Source organism: Poecilia reticulata, chromosome 23, assembly GCF_904066995.2.
Source record: "Poecilia reticulata chromosome 23, P_reticulata-male-v2, whole genome shotgun sequence".
NCBI lineage: Eukaryota > Metazoa > Chordata > Actinopteri > Cyprinodontiformes > Poeciliidae > Poecilia > Poecilia reticulata.
Genome location: NC_088852.1, coordinates 11639341 through 11660614, shown reverse-complemented (window position 1 = coordinate 11660614; position 21274 = coordinate 11639341). Strand labels below are relative to the sequence as shown.

The following is a 21274-nucleotide window of genomic DNA, read 5'->3' as shown; positions in this document are numbered from 1 at the left end:
TGAAAAGGCCTGATCGTTTACCCCCAATGCTTCTGAATGTTTCCTAAAGTGTTTAATTAGAAGACAGGGGTTTCAATGTGTAAGAAAATATTAACGTAATTATTGTTGGGTATTTATTTTAAATGTCAAGTCTTCTTTTTATTTTATTTATGACGTTCAATTAATTATGCAATCCAGAGTCTGTATATTGGATTATAGAACTTTAGGTCAACTACAAGTTGACCTATCGTGAAATATTGTGTTTTCTACAGATCATGAAACAGCAAAAAAAAAAAAAAAAAAAAAAACTCTCAAAGTTCACTTTGAAAGTTATTTGAAGGAAGTGACCAGATCGGGGAAATTGATAATCTTCGAACGGGACACCCAAAAACCGAAAGCCATGCGAATAAATGAAAAAAACCCCCCAAAAAACACATCACATCTAATTATAACTTGTCTTCTTATCGTTTAATATTAATAGGAATAAAGCTTTTATACCTGAATGAATCAGCTGTATAGATGTGACCATTGCCCCAGCCCCTTCCCCCTTTTGGTTGCACCACTGCTGTGAAAATTGAGCTGTCTGTTCAGCAGCAAGTAGCGTTAAATCCTGCACGGTGTAAAAGCCTCTGAACAGACTTGTAATGCGAGATAATAGCTTTGACATTTCAGTGTCGGGCGTACGGTGAGACACAGCGAGCCAGACTTCTGGAAAGAACTGCAAATATAATATATATATATATATATATATATATATATATATATATATAAATATATACATTTCCTCTTAAAACAAAATGCCATTGCAGGTGCAAAAGTTACGATGCAATCTGCTAATTTTTAATGCAGACTTAAAAGGGTTGATAAAACATCCGAGATATTCTAAAAGGCACAGCTGTTGTATTTATGTCATCTGGTGTAAGTTTTATCTAACAAGCGCGTGTATTTCCATAAATAAGGTGCCCTATGTTAAGCTTTTGCATATTTTTTTTCACAACACATCAAAATTTTATGTATTTAAACTGCATTTAATTTGAAAGAACAACACAAAGAAGCATAACCCTGCCTTTCCCCACCCTCCCTTTTGTAGCAACGAAACAAAATGAAGAGCTTAAATGCATTTGCCACTAAATGGAGATGGAGGGGCTGAACTCCAATGCATGCCTCCCTTTTTCAGATTGCACATATTAGACCAACAAACATCTCGTTTAGAATACTCAACCGTTTGCCAAAGATGGGCCTCCTCCCTCTAAAAAGCCATTTTCAATAATATTTCCAACAAAAGCAGAATTGATCATGTTTATTTTTGCAATATTTGTTCCAACAGGAGAGATATTTGCATATGAATGATGCCACCTGACCTTGTTTGGAAACACTTGTGAAACACTCTCCCTTTAAAGCAGCAACGCACGGAGGAATCGTCTGGTGCTCTGTGCGACAGAACGAAGGTGATTAAATGCTTTCTACACTGCAGCGTAAATTTGTACAGAATGCAAGAACTCTTAAGCTTGATTGGGGGGAAACGACTGAAGAGAGGGTAGAGAACAGTGTAAAATCACTTTTGTAAAGTATTGATTCATAAGAGGATACGAGATCGCAGGTATGATGAGCCCAAATCCCTTAGTGAAGGCAGAACTTTATAAATAAATGGTACGATTTGAAACTTAAAAAAAACAACAAAAAAACAGTTAAGTTGTAAAACATTTCTCATTTTCTGTCTCTCATTTGGTCTTCGGCGGCAAAATATATGTATATATACCGTTACACATAACATTAAAAATAATAACGTAAATAAAAAATATAAAAAGCTTTTTTGTTTTTTTTAGATATAAAGAACTTTTGATAGAAAATTAACAGAAAAAAGTAACAAACCCACCCTCTTCAAATTAAGAAAACCCCAAACTTTTTTTTCTTTTTCTTTAATCCATTAGTCTCCTATGAATGCACCAGTTTAATGCCCTGCCCGGTGTCCAGAACGGCTGGAGGGAACCAGGCCATTTTGCACCTCCTGAAGCAGCGCAGAAACACGCTGCACAGCCAGAACAGGTTCAGGCCGCAGCACCAGTTGGACAGGTGGATCATGGGATACGTGGCCTTGGGGAAGTGGGTCTTCCAGTGCTTGGCCACGTCGCTCCCGGTGGGCAGGTGAAGAGTGTAGTCGCTCCAGTGCTTGGACACGCCGTACGTGGCCGTCACTGTCCTGCCCTTTTCGGCCCACTGGGCGTCGCCGGTCGGGTCGCAGTTGAACTCCACCCACTCGGAGGTGAAGTCGCCGAGGAGGGGGACGTCTCCGGACTCCGGGTCGAGCCTGGAGGGCGGCAGCTCGGCCCCCTGCACCGCCATGTACACGCCCTCGGCTCTGCGCACTTCTTTGACCCACGGGAGGGAGTTCTCCGTGTCCAGGACGACGATGAGGCGGGAGCCATGGCTGGCGTTCTTCTCCTTCCACATGTCCAGCAGCTGGTTCAGGTGCAGACTCTCGCCTCCTTTGGGAAGGAAAAGGATATTGTGATTTACAGATTTCTTCTATTTTTGTCTTTTGTGTCACACTTTAATGTCTCAGATTATTGAGCAAGTGTTTTATATCAGACCAAGTTAAACAGGGTAACACAAAAAGTGAAGTTTTTAAATGATGCTTCCGGTCAGTTTGCACTCACGTACGCATTCAAACCACACCAGAGTTCACTTCGACCAAACCGAGACCTTTTATATATAGATTTCACAGTTTTGGTCAACTCTGGACTTTCCAGGCAAACAAGCTAGCGTTCAATTAAAGCGGACTAAACAGGGCTGGTGTGAATGCTTCCTTACAATCCCAATAAAACATGACAAAAATGGAGACATTTAAGGAATACGAGCAGAATATTTTGGGGGTATAATGGCAAGAAAACATTTTCCACAAATAATTGCGCTGTAATATCACGCATCTGCCAACACAAGAAAGATGGCAGCTGGGCACTAACCTGCCAGAGTCCAGGCCCCGGTGCCCTTCTGAGAATCCCCGCTGTAGAAAATCAAATACGTGTCGTGGCGAGGCCCGTCTGCCGTCCGGACCTCCAGAAAGCTGCGGAGCTTGTTCTGCACGGTCTCCAAGGTAACGCCGCTGGTGGAGTAGTCGCAGCCGAACGACTGGATCATGTGGTGCGTGAAGAGGCGCTGCATGTTGTTGAGCATGGTCGTGGAGCGTTGATTCAACTCCTGCACGTGCTCGGGAGGCAGGAGAGTAGTGGGCTGGCCGCTGGCACTGAGGCGCAGACACAAAGAGAGAGAGAAGAGAGAGATGTGAGAGCGGGGAAGTCGGAGGAGTGACACCAGCAGAGACGAGATGAACGACTTGGTTCGTTCCCTTTACGAGAGAGTGGATGATGGAGTGTCACGCGGCTGGGAGCAGGGAAGTGTCTTCGCTTTCCATTGAGAAACGTTCCGAACAGAGGAAGAAACCAAAATATAGGAAAAATAGAAAAACAAGGGCAGAAATGGGTCAAGGCAACGAAAAACAAGGTTGAAAATAGGTGAGCTCTAAGAGTATTTGGATGCATGTGGCACAAGGCTTTCCCGGACAACAACAACACGATAAGAGACACACACAACGAGCCAAGGCTTTCAGCGTTTCGGGGCAGCCATATATTTTCCTTTTTTTTAATCTTTCTTTTGTTTTTTTTTTATCTTCAGGGTTTGATGTTATTCATGGTCAAGTGGATGGCAAAGTCATACATCACACTTACAGATCTCTCCATACGGGAGCCACAACACAGAACACACCCCTGTGCCCTCACTATCACCTCCAAACATATCCTTAAAATGTTTATCTAAATGTCCGGGGTGAAAAGTCTCCTTAAAATCTAAAAATAAGAATAAAAAAATTTCAAATTTTCTTAATATTTTGGCAGGTTACAACCACAAACGTCACTATTTTTAACTAGCATGACCCTGAACACATCGTCCGCGATGTAAAACATGGAGTTGGGGAATCTTTTTCTTTGGCAAAAGACAAATTGCTTCGGTAGTGGCAGCATGATGGTGTGGGAGTGCTTTGCACACATTCCATTTCCTTCAATTCCACCCTGTTTGAACTACTTATATGCGATTCTAATAAAATATATTACATTTTGTGGCAGTGAGATGAATGCGAAAAAGCGAAAACTCTTTTAATCGTTTCAGATCCCATTGTGCTTTTGGGAGACGACGCTAGTGCTTTCTGATTCAGACCACATCTTACCCTGTGACACTTCCTCTTTCATCTTTAAAAAAAAAAAAATCGAGTCCTTTTCTCCCAAGCTCCCTCAGAGCTTCACCCTCTTGCCCCTCTTAAATAAAATCCTCCCCTCTGTTGCGTGTCCCCTGCCTCCACCACCTTCTCGCGGTGCTTAAAGCCTTCAGATCTCTCTTCCTTTTGTTTTTACCAAACTTGTGTCCCCTTTCCTTACCTCTCTGATCTCCCCGAGACGATGCTGCAAATATGAAAACACGGCGCGCAACCATCAAGAGGTTTTGATTATTTATTGCTGATTTCTCCCTCGGTCTTTCCCTACAGCCCAGAACATCTAAAACGTCTAAAAATCAAACCAAGATATATATATTTTTTTAGAGTAAGCTGTATGTGTTTTCCAGACGCTAACAAGCAGCTAAAAGACCTGGCATTCAGACAGCAGCCAGAAATACCACTAGAATCCGTCTGCATCCAGACAGCCAAGGTGTTCTTATGTCTGAAAACACGACCACGTAAGCGGTGTTTATCTTCTGTTGACTGACTAGGCTACTTCAAAAACACTGTTTTTTTTTTCTTACTCAGAGTCTGCTGCAGCTGAACAACTTAGTATGCTGCAAAAGACACCCATGGTCATCCCTGCAGGGCTCAAATATTAACATGTTTATTCAACTTTTTTTGTTTTTTTTATCCAGTTAGTCTTGTGTTAAGTCCAGAGAGGGAGAGGAATAATGTTTACCTCCCAAACGAAAAGTTTTGACATATTTTAAATGTAGTCTTGTCAATATTTTAAGTTATTAATCAACAGTTCGGCCTGTCATGATGACAAACTGTCCCAGAAATTATTGCAGTAAAAGAGAATATTGCCATTTTTGACACCATTTTGGATGGAGTGAGTAGCTTGTCAACTAATAAGCAGTTTCCTCTTGGGGATCGATAAAGTATATTCTATTCTATTCTACTTTAATTTAATGTAATAATAATTATTATGGCATATTAATGCAAATACATCCTTTCAAGTATAAAATAAAACCTTAATTTCTGAAGAACATTCAACAATGAAACTGGGAGACATTTTGAATACCCAAAATAAGTAAACGAAATAACCGAAATGCCTGTTTTTCCTATGGTACTTGTTTCTACTCCATTTAAAACGAGTAAAAGAAAACAGTCAGTTTTCAGCGTACGCGTCTGCAGCTGACTTAATTTTAAGGCCTTCCACACGTCTGTGATGGGACGGACATACCTGGAGTAGATGGTAGGTATCACCAGTGCGTAGCCAGCGCAGGTTCCTCCCAGGCAGCTGCCCAGGTCCTGGAACAGGCCGTGTGTGAGAGACTCCAGGGGCAACACCACCAGCAGGGCGCTCAGGAAGAGACCGTTGGAGGGCTGCGAAAATCCAAACAGCTTTTGTTTAGCCACAAGCGGCTGGCGTCGAGATAAACAGGCGCCGACACGAAATGAGACAGAAACGACAGTCGAGGACCGACTGTGCCGCTAATCGAAAGGCAAAAAAAAAATATGACGGGCCGTCTTTAACGGAGGAAGCGTTGTGTTACGCTGAAGAGAAACGAATAAACCAGGGGTTGATTTATGATTGTGCTTTGAAGCTGTCATTCAGTTGCTGAATATTAAAACTTAACAGTTTTCTGACCTGCGTTTTTTGGTAAGATACGGTCAGGAATTTAATTAAAACAAGGTGACTTGATGATCTGAGTGAACCTCGTAAAAACAGTTTCTGACAAAAGCCAAATCAATGCTACGTTCTGTTGAATAAATTCACTTTCAAATGCATTTACACACTTAGCTTCATAAAAAAAACGTTGCCTGCTCATCCAACGTGGTGCTGAAACTGTAACGAATTACATCTTTATTATGGCTTAAAACCATTTAGTCCGATTAATTGTGATGAATCAATTATTGAAATAATCGTCAACTCATTCGATAATTGGTACAAATGAATAAAAATACACAAATGGAATGATATGTTATTGCATTTTGGGCATTTTTATGTATTCTTTGTGAAAATAAGCTTAAGTAGTTAAATAAAAAATCTGCAGAATGGACCAATTCTTTTGATCTGGTAACTCATTCAATAAAATACTCACTGATGAAAATAATTAGCTGCAGCCGTAGTTTTCTTAAATGTTATTTTACATCTGCAACCAATTAAACTTTGGCTACATGGACTAATGTGATCAACCTTGGACGATATTTACTGCAATTCAAGTGCCGCTGCATTTAAATCTAAGGTAAACTAAAGAAAGCTTTTTAGGTACATTCACAGCTGGTAGCAAACGTGATTCACCATTTTGTGTATCAGGACTGGAGCAACCACAAGACTCTTCCAAGGTAAATGCCTAATAAGGCCAGTTAAGACATCAGTGCTATTCATGCAAGTAGATTGGGATAATTAAATTTGTTTCATGTAAGAGCAAAAGAGGCTCCGTTTGGGAAGCGACAAGAAATCATGTAAAGTGCTACAGTGATGTGGAAAAAAACTCTCGATATGATCATTGGGGTGATCCATAAACATTTCCGCATGCAGATGGTGGCAAAATGTAACAGCTTTCTAAGCCTTTATCTTACCTGCCACGACACAGCTCCCAGTATGACAGTCGACAGCAGACTAAAGAACACGAGACGTTCTGAGATGAGGCAGAAGTGTCGGATGCCCCGAGAGGCCATGACCTGGTCCAGACTCCGTCTACTTGACGGATGGGCCCGCCAGGCTTTCTGGCAGTCGGTCAGCTTGGTGTGGAAGCCCCAAATAGTGATCAGCAAAATGACGTGGCAGATGGCCCAGAAAAGGCCAAACAGGCAGAAGCCAGGGATCACCAGATACCAAAGCTCCAAGTGGCCAAGCTGTCCGAGACAAGGAAACAAATATATTTATTGGATAAATCTATACGATAAACATTGCCAAAATGTTCACAACCCTTGCAATTCTCCACGCAGATAGATAGACCAACACAAAGAAGGTGGGAATTCTGAAGAGGGAGGCTAATAATAAATGTTTTCTTTATTTATAGATCTATTTTTTTACGAAAAGTAATCTTAAAAGCCGTTTTATTTCATCACACTTTGCGGATTAACATAGAAACACGGAAAAAGTTAACAAAAAAAAAACAACTTGTACATGACTAGACTAGTCAAGATTATACATTTTGCTGGATGATAAATTGTCCCAGAAATGACTGTAATGGTGGTTTTGACACCACGACAACGCAAGGACACATTCTCAAAGATCAATACATTTTACATTCCAATAACCATTTAAATACTGGAACTGGAAGACATTTTAAATATACAAAATAAATAAACATGAATAAGAAATAAGATGAATTATGAAGTCTCTGTAAACAAAATTGTCCTTCCAAAATTCCCTGACAGTGATGTTCTCACCTTTAAGGCAGCGAAGACGAAGAAGGCCACCTCCATTAGACACAGAGGAAACAGGGACAGTCTCCTCCACACCTTCCCTAGTGAGAGCACTGGCATCCAGCGCTCACTGGGCCCGAGCCCACTAAAGTACACGTCCAAAACGGGCTCACAGAGCTGCCTGCCCAGGTAGCAACCTAAGGCATAAGGGTTGGCTGGGATGTCTAAGGCCTGAAAGAACACAAGCGAAGTAACCAACGCAAAACAGATCAAGTTGGGCAAAGCTAGAAGGGATTTCATCCTCAAGTCCACGACGAGAGCTCCCAGAGCCACTACCAAGCTGATGATGGCCGCCGACTTGGAAAGGAGCATCGTGGTGCTGGCGATTCCAAACCCGAGCAGCTCGAGCCACTCGGACGATGACAGCAGCATGGGTTTGTAGCGGACGGAGAGGCATATGCGCTCAGTCACGGCCCACACCGCCTTCATCACCACGCTGGCCACGAGGAGATAGTTGGCAACAAGCTCTGTAACGTTCGAGTCCAAGGTGGGGCTGTTGAGAAAGCACAGGAGTCCCAGCAGGAAGCCAAACCACAGGTGGAACAAGCTGAGGCTGGCCTTCTCCATGGCAAAGTAGTAATGGAGGATGCAGGCGATTGCCAGGACGAAGAGGCCGAGGATGAAGATGACCAGGATCATGGGTTCGCTCGTCACCTCCCAGCGTACGTACATGCCGACACACACCGCCACCAGGAGGTTGATGCTGGACAAGTAGCCCAGGCAGCACACGGATGTGAACACGTCCGCCTCCTTCGGTGCTGCCTTGACCGTCAGCTCCTCTTCCTCATCCTCCCGATCCATAGTTGGCTCGAACTCGACTTATCCAAATGCCGAACAAAGAGAAAAACACCGGATCAGTGTCCTGCTTTTATTCTCTGAGGACTTTTGACTCATCTTGATCTTCCACAAAATCAACCCCTGTTGAAAAACGAAAAAAAAGAAGAAAATTGATTACTGGAAAATAAGGAGTAATAAATGTAGTTGTCAAAGAAAAAGTAAAGTAGTTTCAGTAAACTATACAGTTTCCAGCTCATATTTCCCTCAATTGGGTTTTATGCTTCTGTCTTTGCTGTCCCTTTAAAAACAGTTTTGATCTTTGTGCTGTAGACTGCAGTTTCTAAAATTTTTGGTAATATAAATCAAACAAATTTAACTAATTATTTTATATTTTCATTCCTTTTATGATGGAAAAGATTAGTGGAATTCCTGATGTTTACTAAACCCTGCCAGCTCCTATTTTCAATAACCCATAAACAAAATGAATTATGAGAGCACATGCTCTGGCCTTAATAAAACCCATATTTTGCCAAAATGAATGAATGAATGAATGAATGGATGAATGGATGGATGGATGGATGGAATACTGAATCTGTTTTCGATTCAATGAAAAATATTTCCCCTCACTGGTGAAACTATAACCACCACAACAAATGCGAGCTTTGGACTGAATAAAAAGCACTATCCTGAATCAAAAACTGGACAGTTATTTAATGAAAAATAATTCAATTTTTTAAAACAAATCAGAAATTAAAGTTTTTTTTAGACAGTTTTTCGCAGGCTTACTACTAGAAAATTCGGATTCTTTCGAGTCTTCTGCTGAATGCTGTTTAACAACATAGGTATGCCTTATTCATGCTCATATTATCTACGTGCAGAATAAAATGTGGCTCCGAACCTTTTAATCGGCCAGTTTACGGACAGTTGTGCTCCCACTTTACATAATTTCAGATGTAAATCACCATGACAGCTTATAATGTTGACTCCAAACAAGCTCCAAATCATCTAAGCGTAACCATCATCGACCAGAAGTACGAGTGTCTTGTTTGGTCGGCGTTAAAAGCAAACTGAGGCCCTATTGTCTGTTTGTGACGATGTGGCACTCACTGAAGCTGAAAAGTTTGCTCACTATGTTAGCTTTCTCTGCTAACACTACCTCTAATTTGTGACGGCTCTTTAACTTACAGGAGCAACTGACTGTTTCTTTCACACCTGCTAAGAATAAAACAGCGGAAAACAAATGTGATATCTGTTTTATAATGGTAAAAAAAAAAAAAAAGAAGTGACTTACATGTTGGGTGTTTAGCTGTCAACAGCAGTGCTTCCGGATTCCTTACTACGGAATCTCGCTAGGGTAAAACGTGTGGGGCTTCGCTTTTTTGTACAGAAGCGAACTGTATTTGTCTTATAATGCCCCACAAATGTAACACGGAAAAATCACCTTACATTAACCTCACATTTATTAAAGCATTCAGTCAAACATATAATATTACTACTACTACTACTACTACTACTACTACTACTACTACTACTAATAATACTTGTGCTTTACATGAATTAGAAGAAAATACAAACAAAATAACAAAACCAAAAGAAAGAAAAATATAAAACTACATTTCGGTTCCCCATGTTTAATAAGAATAAGAATAAGTTGTCCACAATTTAATTCAAAAGATTTTTGACATCTGGAAAATTCAAAAGTTTCCAAAAATGTCCAGGCTATGCAACAAGCTTGTTTGATTATGAGCAAAATGTAATGCTTACGTTTATATGTAAAAAAAAAAAAAAAAAATCCCTTCTCACCCTCCGCGGGTGGTCTGTTTCATCCTCTGAGCTCGGATCCTCTACCAGAGGCCTGGGAACTTGAGGGTTCTGCGCAGTATCTTGGCTGTGCCTAGAACTGCACATTTCTGGACTGAGATGTCTGATGTTGTTCCTGGGATCTGTTTGAGCCACTGCTCCAGTTTGGGGGTGACTGCCCCGAGGGCCCCGATTACCACAGGCACCACTGTGGTCTTCACCTTCCAGGTCTTTTCCAGTTCCTCCCTGAGGCCCTGGTATTTCTCCAATTTCTCATGTCTTTATCCACCACCACAATGTCCGGTTGGTTCGCCATTACCATCTTGTCTGTCTGGATCTGGAAGTCCCACAGGATCTTAGCTCGGTCATTCTCCACCACTTTTGGGGGTGTTCCCCACTTTGATCTCAGGGCTTCCAGTCCATATTCTGCACAGATGTTCCTGTACACTATGCCCGCCACTTGGTTATGTCGTTCCATGTACGCTTTCCCTGCCAGCATCTTGCACCCTGCTATTATGTGCTGGACTGTCTCAGGGGCCTCCTTGCACAACCTACACCTTGGGTCTATATATATATATATATTGCTTGTGGCTTTTGAGAAATTCACTTCTCTTAACATGATATGATGATGAACTGATTCAGCTTCAAATTTTGCACGTTGAACTTGTTAAAATAAAATAAGTTCTGGCTAACTAAAAATTTTAAAATAAATAATAAATAAATCAAGACATATTTAGTCAGCATTTTCTATTCATCCCAAGATACATTTTTCATATACAAAGACATAAAACAATAAAGACCTCCTTAGAACGCAGACAAAATGAAAAAGGATTCTGACTTTTACTTTACGTACGTGTAAAGTAAAAGTCAGAAACAAAGAGCGAGTATAAGAGCATGCTGCTTTGATCAGAGATTGACAAAAGGCACAAGCGGGAACACACGCTATTCACACAAATATGCAGACACACACACACACACACACACACACACACACACACACACACACACACACACACACACACACACACACGCGCACGCACACACACACACACGCACGCACACACCGACCCATCGCCCTATTTTTAAAATCATTACATCTGAATATAGAATGTAAACAGTGAGGTGTTCTAGGATCCGCAGCCTTGAAGAATAAATCAACATTTTTATCAGAGAAACGTCTTAGATGACGGCAGCAGGACTTGATGACCAAACACAAACCAACCAACATATTAGAAACTCACAATCATTCAAATTAGATGGGATATGATGCATTTAAATTTAAAAAAGAACACATCCCATGTAAATTTTCCTGATTTATTTTGAAATGAGTTCTTTAGAGAGGTCCAAAAAAACAAAAAAATGTTGTTTCATTTTCCCTTTTGTAAGCAGGAGATTTATAAACTGTAGACAATAAGCACCTTTATTTGTGACTACTAAACAAATCTCAAATTCCCTGGACAATGCTTGAGAAGAAAGGCTTTTCTTCCAGCATCTGTTGGCTTTCAGCGCTGTAAAGAAACAAAGGAATCTGACTAATTGATACTAATCCAGTTTCCTTTACAGAAATGCAAAACAAGCTGTACTGTGTGTACTGTGTCTTTTGTTGAACTACGAATCCAGTCTGCTTGGTACTCGAGCTGCAAAAAATAAATAAATAAATAGATCACTGTCCTGACACAATTAATGGGACAAGAAAAAATAATTAATTCTCTTCCTGTGATGAGGCAGCAACAAACAGAAAAGTTTCACTTGATTTTACCAAGGCAGTTTTAAGGGCTTCCAAATCCATTTATGTCTGCACTGGGAACCAGATAAATACCAGAACTAAAGGGTCGCTGGCAATTTAATTAGATGCTTGCAGGCACACATAATTGAAGAATTTGATCAAATTATTTCCATGAAACTGTTGCATGGCGAGCTCTTTTCTGATGAAACAGCAAAATACAACCATGTTTACCAAGGAATTCTAAGTTATAGAGAGGATAAATACAAAAAAAAAGATATGAAAGGTTATATATTCAAAAAGTCATATTTAGATTGTGATTTAAGCCTGTGACTGGGTTGCAAAATCCAGCTATCATTAGAGCAGGGCAATTATCCAAAGCACACCATTGCAAAAATTGAAGACTGGCTCAGTCAAAGTCCGAACATAAATCGAACAGACGCCATTGGTTCAGGGTGCTGATCTTTAAAAACCTTCTAGGGGTTTAATTAAAACACAATTCCTCCCTATGGACATAAAAAACTCACATACAGTTCAGGTTATATTAGTCTGATATTAAAACATGCATGATTATGTGAAAAATGTTTCACTTTCTATTATGAAACAACCATATTCCAACCAAAGAGGAGACGTAAGTGCCCAAATCTTTACAACTGTTCCAACGCTGCCGTGACGACTCACCGCATTGGCACCGACAGCCTACCTCGTGCCGCAGATTCATTATGCCGGTGCAGAGATTCCAGAGCTGTGATTTGAGAAAAAAGAAAAAAAAAAACCTCAAAAGGAGGGGAGGACAACATAAAAGAATCTATTTCATGTAGCTGCCTCACTGGGGGATTTTATCTATCAGCCTCTGTTAAGTGTCACTGCACAAACGTCTAAGATGTTTGGCATTTAATTACGGGCCACCTTTTTCTGTAGCTTTCGTCTCAGCAGTGCAGAGCGCGGCTGAGAGGAGCAGAGACAGAGCTAATTTCACATAAAGGACTCATTTTCAGTTTGGCCACACAACGTGCCTTCCTTCAGTTTCATCTTCTAGAAGGCCGTTTTTTTCTTCTTCTTCTTCTTTATTACAATGCTGTTAACAGGGCAACACACACACATACACGCACACGCACACACACACACACACACACACACACACGCACACGCACACGCACACACACACACACACGAGGGGACGCCAGCTGTCTGAAGAGGTCTGTTCAATCAGAGATTCATCTTCAGAGAAATCAGTGTGATGGAGAGTTGAACCCAATCTGGATGTTAGCAGAGGCGGCTTGCACGAGAAGCCTTAATGAAAAAGGTTCTCTGTGTTTAGCATATCCATCAGGGCTGAGATGAAAAATCTAAAACGAGAGGCGTGTGACTTCAGCTGGTGTGATTAGACAAGCTGATGACTGGTGGATGAAGAGCACAGAGATGTTTAATAAACAGGAAAACAAGTTTTTAGAGGTCAGACTCCAGAGCTCGCGCAACATTTGTATCGTAGTCTGTTTCGGTCATTTATTTATTTTTCTTTTTTACGTGATGGCTCAGAGTGTGCTTTGACTAGGCCTCTAATTTGTTGGACTTCAATTCCTTGAGAGAAATAAAAAGGTTTGTGACACTGTGACAGACCTGCTGTTTACAAGAGAGAAAACAGGACTGGGATGAACTAGTAGACATCAAAGAAGTCAACAAAAGGAAAAAGAAGCAAAAGTCGTTACGCTGGCATTTGTCAACTTGATAATAACTTTCGACTGGACAGCAGAGAGCCGCACATCTTCTCTGCAAACCTAAGCTTAGAATATAACCACCAGTTGAGAGCAATAATACATTACCATTCCAATTTAGTCCTTTTCCCCGAGATCACTGAGTGAGGCAGCGATGGCTTTTTAATAACACGACCTGTTCAGTCCCACTGGGCCGTGACGATGAAAAGTCAGATTTATTAATTGTGCCAGTGAAGGAGGAGGATGGGGGAAATTATGCTTCAAATAATAAATCTGTTTGCACCATTGTGAGAGATGTCGCGCACTCTCTTGAAGTCGACCGGTCGCCTCGGCATAACGGATTTTAATTCTGTGATCAACAGAGCTTATGATAACAGCATTGTTCATTAAGCACACACCGTTTTCGCAAATGAGGGATTCGACTCCTATCTCCGCTGGTTGGCTTTAAAGTACCCCCCCCCCCCCCACCCCACCCCGTCTGTAATTGACCCGGTTTAGGCTGCCGTTTGTCAGGTCAAATGAGAGGAAAAATTGTGGTCAATTGATTTTCCTTTTATGCCCCTCCTCCCCAAAACACAAGCGGGCTTGTAGAAAACAATGTGACACAAAGACAGGGGAAGTCATGCCGCGCTTTCTCAGGTTGAATAAATCAGCATCTGTTTTCCACACTGCCTGCCAACACCTATACTGACTCGCTGAGGGAAGAGTCAGTATAAAGGCAGGAGTCAACAATTAGCCTCAGAACCCTTGACTGATGGTTAAGATATCTCATAAACCTAAAAAAGAATCCACTTCCTGAAAAATATTCTACATACAATTGAAGCAATTTATAATTTTGTTAAATTGATCAAAGATTTTGAGATTATTCTACAAGTAGGTATCACTTCCTATTGCCCTGCAGGATCAATGTGACTCAATATAGGCCCATCAAAATAGGAAAGAGAAGAAAACATGTTACTCATGTAATGCATTGGTCTTGTTCCTCAAACGTCAGGGAATGGCTAATTGTCCAACATGAACAGTCAGAGCAATAAATATATACGGGAGCTTCGTCTTTCTTGATCCCGAACGTTGACCGTCAAGAAACCATGCCATCAGTTTTTATTTACCTATGAAATTTTTTTGCTCAATTGTGTTGTCCACCAACATGGTCATTTTGTTTAGTCAGTTGGTACACAGCCCTGTGGAACCCCTACTTGATTGTGGTAAAGGTTTTCACCCAGAAATTAGAAATGCGGACTACTGGCGTCCCTGTTTGTCAACTTTCCCAAGCTCCAATTTGGGCGAAACCTTCCGTTTCCTTCTTTTCAGAGGTGAGATTGCATTGCAGACGCAGAGCGTGCACATCGTCCATGTTGTCTTGATTTAACAATGTTGTCGTCCGTCGACCTGGAAGTGAAGAAAACAAGAATGCGAATGCCGAGACCGCCACGTAGGTTTCCTCCAAATGGATCTCTGAGTGCACTCAAAGCAGCACTAAGTGGTTTCGTCCTCAGGCCAAATCTTTTTTATTACTCAAACTTGGCATAATGTTTCTGAAGAGACATCTATACATGGAGATGGAAATAAGGCATAAATGACCATGGAAACTAAAGATTTTAACTTTGATCCTAAGGAGGATTCAGGAAAAAAAACAACAAAAAAAACAGAAAAAGCAGTGGTGTCACAACATAAAGTAAATTATATCTCTGCTGTCCTATATGAGCTCTCATACCCTATGAAAAACGGTTGTCATGGCAAACAGACACACTCCTATAACTTTTATAGGTGAATAACACCTTGTGAGCAAGTGCAGCCTATAGAAATTTAAGGCATTTTATTTGTGTGTATTAAACTTCTGTATGAAAGTTGAAACATGTGGGACTGACTGTGTTTTAGAAAGAATGGAGTCTGTTATTTTACTTTTGAACGCAGTGACTTTTTGATGTAAAGCAACAGTGCAGCCCAAATGGCAACAAATCAGCTTGATTTCTGTGCCTCTTATGACGTCATCAACTAGAATTCACACACTGCCTAATGAAAAGTTGTTTCCCCCTTTTTAAACATGATTTTGCCAAACTTCTTTAGCATCCAGTTGTGTTTTTATTGTCAATTTTTGGAAAAAACAACAACAAAAAAACAAACAAAAAAAAAACAAATGTTAAAATAGACCACCTGAGTCTACTTCAATGTAAAAAAATTTTTTTAACGAAAACACATGAAAAACAGTGAGTAATTTGTAACAAATTTTGATTTCTTGTAGAAAATCCCACCTAGCCGTAGCGCAAGACTTTCAGTGTTGCTTTTTTTTTTTTTTCTCGTCAAACTGCCTCATTCTTTTAATGTTTGCACGACTACATGACATGTCTTTGAGAACCACTTGTACTTTAAAACAGATATGCGTCCTGACACGGGTCCATATGGTGCACAACACGACATGTTGAAGCGGGACGTCAGTGATATACCTTGCCTGATTTGCTGTGCAGCATTACACGCTTCGCAAATATCTAGGGTGCAATCACTTTCATGGGCATGTTGAACACCAAAGCAAAATAAACCAACATCTGAAGGTGTCATGATCGTGTTTCTGTGTGTTTATTTTTAGAGTTTTTTTGTGTTCAGTTTGCTTCCTGTGTCTCCTGTCTTTGTGTGTTGATTGTCTCCCAGGTGTGTCTTGTTCCCTTGATTACCCCGTGTGTATTTAGTCTCAGCTGTTGTCTGTGTTCTTGGTCGGGTCCTTGTCTATTGTCATAAGTATGTCGTCCTAGTTTTCCAGTTGTACTGTTAAGTCCTGGTTTACTCAGCACCGTTTTCAGTGCTACTGGTAACTAGCCGTGTGCTATTGTTTACTGCCGTGCTGCCTGTCCTGGACTGTTTGAGCATTATCATCATTAAAACTCATCATTTTCATCATAACCTGGGTCTCAGCGTCTCTCCTCACCAACAACAACCACCACCAATTATGACAGAAGGCATAAAAAGGCCAGGAAGCTACCTGTCACTAATATTATACGGTGGATTTAAAGAGTGTTTTCATTTTACGCATTTGTACTGTTTTTAATTTAATCAAAGATAACCGTATTTCCTGAAGTGACCTAGTCTGAACTTAAATAAATAAATAAATTCCTTAATTATAGCTGATTTAAAGAAGAGAATCAGGTGATTGGAAACAGTTATAAATGGAAGTAAAGTGGCATAATAATAAATAATAAAGCTGATAACAGCTAATGAGCAATACTGATTAAAGGAAGCAAAATCCAACAAGCATAAAAAGCAGAAATAGTGAATAAATAAAATCACATAAATGAGTTAACTTGGCAAGATGAAAACTGATATATATATATATATATATAAAAGAAAATTATCAAAACGTAAACACAAAAAGAGCCAAGATGCAAACAGTTGTTGAGGCCAAGGGTGGCACAAACAGTTAAGCATAAATGCACAGATTGGATTTTTAAATATTTTCCTTAGTAGCTTAAAATTGTACGGAAGGCGATTAGGGCCACTAGAGGAAAAAAAAAAAAGATTTCTGACTTCTCAGAATTCTAAGAAAAGGTCAAATATGAAGATGACATTTTTGATCCTCTCAAACATGTAAGTGTAACAAAAAAAAAAAGCAATACATATTTACTTTTCACAGCACTTTATAACCATACACCATCAACAGTAAACTCTTTACTGCCATCTTTCTCAACTACGCCGTTCTAGAAAGCTTCGCAGCAAAAGCTATTTGCCTGGTTTCGAGTGGCGAGAGACTTGGATTTAGAAACATTGGACTGACAGGTGTCAGCAACGGAGGCTGGATTTGGCGCGCTTTCCAAGAGGCTGGTGTCACTCGCGGGGCCTGTTGGCGAACACAATCGCTGTGGATCACAGCAGCGGCACGCATAATCTCCAAAACAAACTGCCGAAGACCGACTACTTGCCGCTTAAGACGCAGCACATTGTCGGTTCTCGAAAAATGTGTCCTCCGCAACTTGTGAAAACATGGGGATCAGGACGCCGTCTGCGCTCTCGCGAGTGAGTCACTCGGAGAGGATGCCGGGAACGCTCGTCAACATCGTTTTAAAGCGTTTTCCACCTCCGCCGTCGCTCGCGCCGCCGTCGCGTCACTTCTCATCTCCCTCCATTTCTCAGAACCTGGAGCGCGAGCCTCCGACACACATTTACTCACACAATGTCAAGGTGAGTGAGTTAAGCACTTTCATGCATCATTAGAACAGTAATAGCAGCTCAGAACTGCCTGTCTATTGAGATGCCTGATTGGCGTGAAAATGACTTCTAAAATACATTTTACCTTATCAGGTTATTATGGGGTAGATGTCACACAGGTGTGTATGGGTGCGCATTATTGCCCTCTGTTTAAGATGTGCGAAATGAGTCAGTGAAGGTTCATGATTGCGCAATTAGCAAACGCTAAACAAACTCCTCCATCTTTCTGTCTGGGAGGCTGGGAGGGTCATTATGAAATGGAGGGATCGAAAATGCCAAAGTACACCTTCATTATTTCCCTTAAAGACAAATATTGAAGATAGCAATGCATAGTGACTGCATCTGCTCTACCTGAATAGATAAAGTATATGTTAATACTAGTAAGTTGATTTTTTTTTGTGTGTTGTTTGTGAGCTTGTGACGTGATCTCTATGCAGGATGGATTCAAAATAAACCTTAGCCCAGATTGAAAAAAAGTTCAATTTGTCATGATCCGTGTTTCTATGTGTTTATTTTCTAGTTTCTGTGTGATCCTGTTCCCTGTTAGTCCTGTCTCTGCGTCTTTCCCCGTTGATTGTCTCCCAGGTGTGTCTCGTTCCCGTGATTGCCCCGTGTGTATTTAGTCTCCCCTGTTGTCTGTGTTCTTCGTCGGGTCCTTGTCAACTGAATGTCGATTGATGTCACCAGTCTCCGTGCTGCCAGTTTTCCTCGTGCTGTTTCCCTGTTGTTCCTTGTTGAGAGTTCTTTGTCATTAAATTCATCATTTTCCATCACAACCTGGGCCTAAGCGTCATCCACTCACCGTAAACCACCGCCTCATGACAGAAGGACCCGACCACTAAGGGTGAGAAACGCTAACAGGATGAACCCGACGGAGGTGGAACGGGCTTACCTCGAGGACTCCATTAGGGGCTATATGGAGGCCCTGGCTAAGCCGTACGCCGCCCTGCGTCGGCTTGGTTTCGCCACGAGACTGGTACTCCAGTTGGAGTACTGGGCTCCGCGGCTACCGGTTCTGGGGTTGGAGGAGCTTCTCTTGGAGGCAGAGTGGGAACGCCAGACAGCTATGGCCATCATGGCTGGCGACCCTCTGCCTCCTAAACCGGATACTCCACGCTTCCGCCCCGCCAATCCTACCACCTCTGCATGTCCGTCTCCTGCCGTTGCCGCTGTCGCGGCCCCCGAGCCTCCCGAGTCCGCCGCTGTCGCGGCGCCCGAGCCTCCCCCGGAGTTTCCCACTGCCGGCGCGCAGCCGCCGGAGTTTCCCGCTGCCGGCGCGCAGCCGCCGGAGTTTCCCGCTGCCGGCGCGCAGCCGCCGGAGTTTCCCGCTGCCGGCGCGCAGCCGCCGGAGTTTCCCGCTGCCGGCGCGCAGCCGCCGGAGTTTCCCGCTGCCGCCACGGTCTGCCCGTCTCCAGTCGCCACAGTCCCCGTGGTGATGGGGTTTCAGGGGGCTAGACTGACTCCTGGTCGTCAGGCGGCACGGCTGGTGGCATGGCCCGCTCCGTCTGAGCCTTCAGTCGGCTGTCCTGCCGGTCAGCCGTCCGAGCCTGCCGCTGGCTGGCGTCACCATCGCTTTGGGCCGCCGGAGGTCCCGGTCCCGGGGAACCGAGACGACCGGATGAGTCCCTGGTGGGGGACTCGTATGGCGATCTGCCCACCAGGTGTCGGGCCACGGCGTTACCATCGCTCTGAGCCGCCGGAGGTCCCGGCCCCGGGGCATCGACGTCGCCGCCGCCCTCGACCACCGGAGTTTCCCGTGTCCGCTGCCGGTGAGCAGCCGCCGGAGGTCCCGGCCCCGGGGCATCGACGTCGCCGCCGCCCTCGACCACCGGAGTTTCCCGTGTCCGCTGCCGGTGAGCAGCCGCCAGAGTCCGCTGCCGGTGAGCAGCCGCCAGAGTCCGCTGCCGGTGTGCAGCTCCCAGAGCTTCCTAGTGTCCCCCCAGAGCTTCCTAGTGTCCCCCCAGAGCTTCCTAGTGTCCCCCCAGAGCTTCCTAGTGTCCCCCCAGAGCTTCCTAGTGTCCCCCCAGAGCTTCCTAGTGTCCCCCCAGAGCTTCCTAGCGTCCCTCCAGAGCTTCCTAGCGTCCCCTAGCGTCCCTCCAGAGTCCCCTAGCGTCCCTCCAGAGTCCCCTAGCGTCCCTCCAGAGTCCCCTAGCGTCCCTCCAGAGTCCCCTAGCGTCCCTCCAGAGTCCCCTAGCGTCCCTCCAGAGTCCCCTAGCGTCCCTCCAGAGTCCCCTAGCGTCCTCCCGCCCGAGCTCCCAGCACCCGCAGCAGCCGGCGCTCCGCCTGGGCTCCCAGCTCCCGCAGCAGCCGGCGCTCCGCCAGAGCTCTCCGAGTCCGCTGCCGGTGCGCAGCTCCCCGGTGCTACTCCCGAGACTCCAGCCGGCCGTCCTGCCGGTTCCCCGGCCTCTGCTCGGTCCGAGCCCCAGTCTCCAGCGCCTGCAGCAGCCGGCTCTCCGACCGGCCCGCCGCGGCTCAAGCTCCGCCTCCAGCGTCGCCGCCCACCGCGGCTCAAGCTCCGCCTCCAGCGTCGCCGCCCACCGCGGCTCAAGCTCCGCCTCCTGCGTCGCCGCCCACCGCGGCTCAAGCTCCGCCTCCTGCGTCGCCGCCCGCCGGACCTCCCACGAGAGGTCTACCTCCTGTGCCGTGGTCGGCCCCCGGAGGGTTTTGCGGTGTTAATTTCGTTTTGGATGTGTTTTTTGTTTTCTGGACTCTGGCCCTCCTACCGTCGCCCCTCCGCCCACCCTGTTGGGATCTGGTTTTTGTTTTCTGGACTCTGGCCCTCCTGCCGTCGCCCCTCCGCCCACCCTGTTGGGTTGTTTTTTGTTTTTTGGACTCTTTTTGTTGGGCGCCTGGTAGTCGCCCCTTGAGGAGGGGGTACTGTCATGATCCGTGTTTCTATGTGTTTATTTTCTAGTTTCTGTGTGATCCTGTTCCCTGTTAGTCCTGTCTCTGCGTCTTTCCCCGTTGATTGTCTCCCAGGTGTGTCTCGTTCCCGTGATTGCCCCGTGTGTATTTAGTCTCCCCTGTTGTCTGTGTTCTTCGTCGGGTCCTTGTCAACTGAATGTCGATTGATGTCACCAGTCTCCGTGCTGCCAGTTTTCCTCGTGCTGTTTCCCTGTTGTTCCTTGTTGAGAGTTCTTTGTCATTAAATTCATCATTTTCCATCACAACCTGGGCCTAAGCGTCATCCACTCACCGTAAACCACCGCCTCATGACACAATTAAATGGGACTGTATGGAAGTAAATGCAGAACATATTGATAAGGATTCCTTAAATTTAGATTTCTTTGCTGTTATACAATGTCTGCAAACTCCTCCTGAGCTTTTAGCCCTTTAGCCACAAAAAGACATCAGGTGTGGGCAGTTAGAGTTTATGCAATAGGCTAATTAAATTATCATTGGGAGTGTGACTGCCTGACACGCTGGGTTTTCTTCTTC

The 21274-nt window shown here is 43.7% G+C and overlaps 2 protein-coding genes across 2 annotated transcripts; one reads left to right on the top strand and one right to left on the bottom strand.

Annotated features, from left to right (window-relative positions):
- Positions 1–1264: 1264 nt before the first annotated feature.
- tmem168a (transmembrane protein 168a) lies at positions 1265–9843 on the bottom strand. The gene is made up of 6 exons (XM_008401050.2): positions 9696–9843; positions 7592–8545; positions 6776–7051; positions 5433–5575; positions 2943–3223; positions 1265–2465 (listed from the first exon to the last, which is right to left on the bottom strand). Exons 2-6 carry the CDS (start codon positions 8426–8428, stop codon positions 1915–1917), a joined length of 2088 nt encoding a protein of 695 aa, XP_008399272.1. The 5' UTR covers positions 8429–8545; positions 9696–9843; the 3' UTR covers positions 1265–1914.
- Positions 9844–18665: 8822 nt separating this feature from the next.
- On the top strand, positions 18666–21054 carry LOC145550246 (uncharacterized). The gene is made up of 2 exons (XM_081604314.1): positions 18666–19622; positions 19734–21054. Exons 1-2 carry the CDS (start codon positions 18699–18701, stop codon positions 19923–19925), a joined length of 1116 nt encoding a protein of 371 aa, XP_081460440.1. The 5' UTR covers positions 18666–18698; the 3' UTR covers positions 19926–21054.
- The last annotated feature ends 220 nt before the right edge of the window (positions 21055–21274 follow it).

What these genes read in the sequence shown, in the direction of transcription:
- tmem168a (XM_008401050.2), bottom strand. Translation starts at nt 8,428, where the DNA reads ATGGATCGGGAGGATGAGGAAGAGGAGCTGACGGTCAAGGCAGCACCG. An exon ending in TCGTCTTCGCTGCCTTAAAG is followed by an intron (nt 7,052 to 7,591) that starts GTGAGAACATCA and finishes TGTCTCGGACAG; the next exon opens with CTTGGCCACTTGGAGCTTTG. An exon ending in CGGGGCCTGGACTCTGGCAG is followed by an intron (nt 2,466 to 2,942) that starts GTTAGTGCCCAG and finishes TCCTTCCCAAAG; the next exon opens with GAGGCGAGAGTCTGCACCTG.
- LOC145550246 (XM_081604314.1), top strand. Translation starts at nt 18,699, where the DNA reads ATGAACCCGACGGAGGTGGAACGGGCTTACCTCGAGGACTCCATTAGG. An exon ending in CCGGTGAGCAGCCGCCGGAG is followed by an intron (nt 19,623 to 19,733) that starts GTCCCGGCCCCG and finishes CAGCCGCCAGAG; the next exon opens with TCCGCTGCCGGTGTGCAGCT.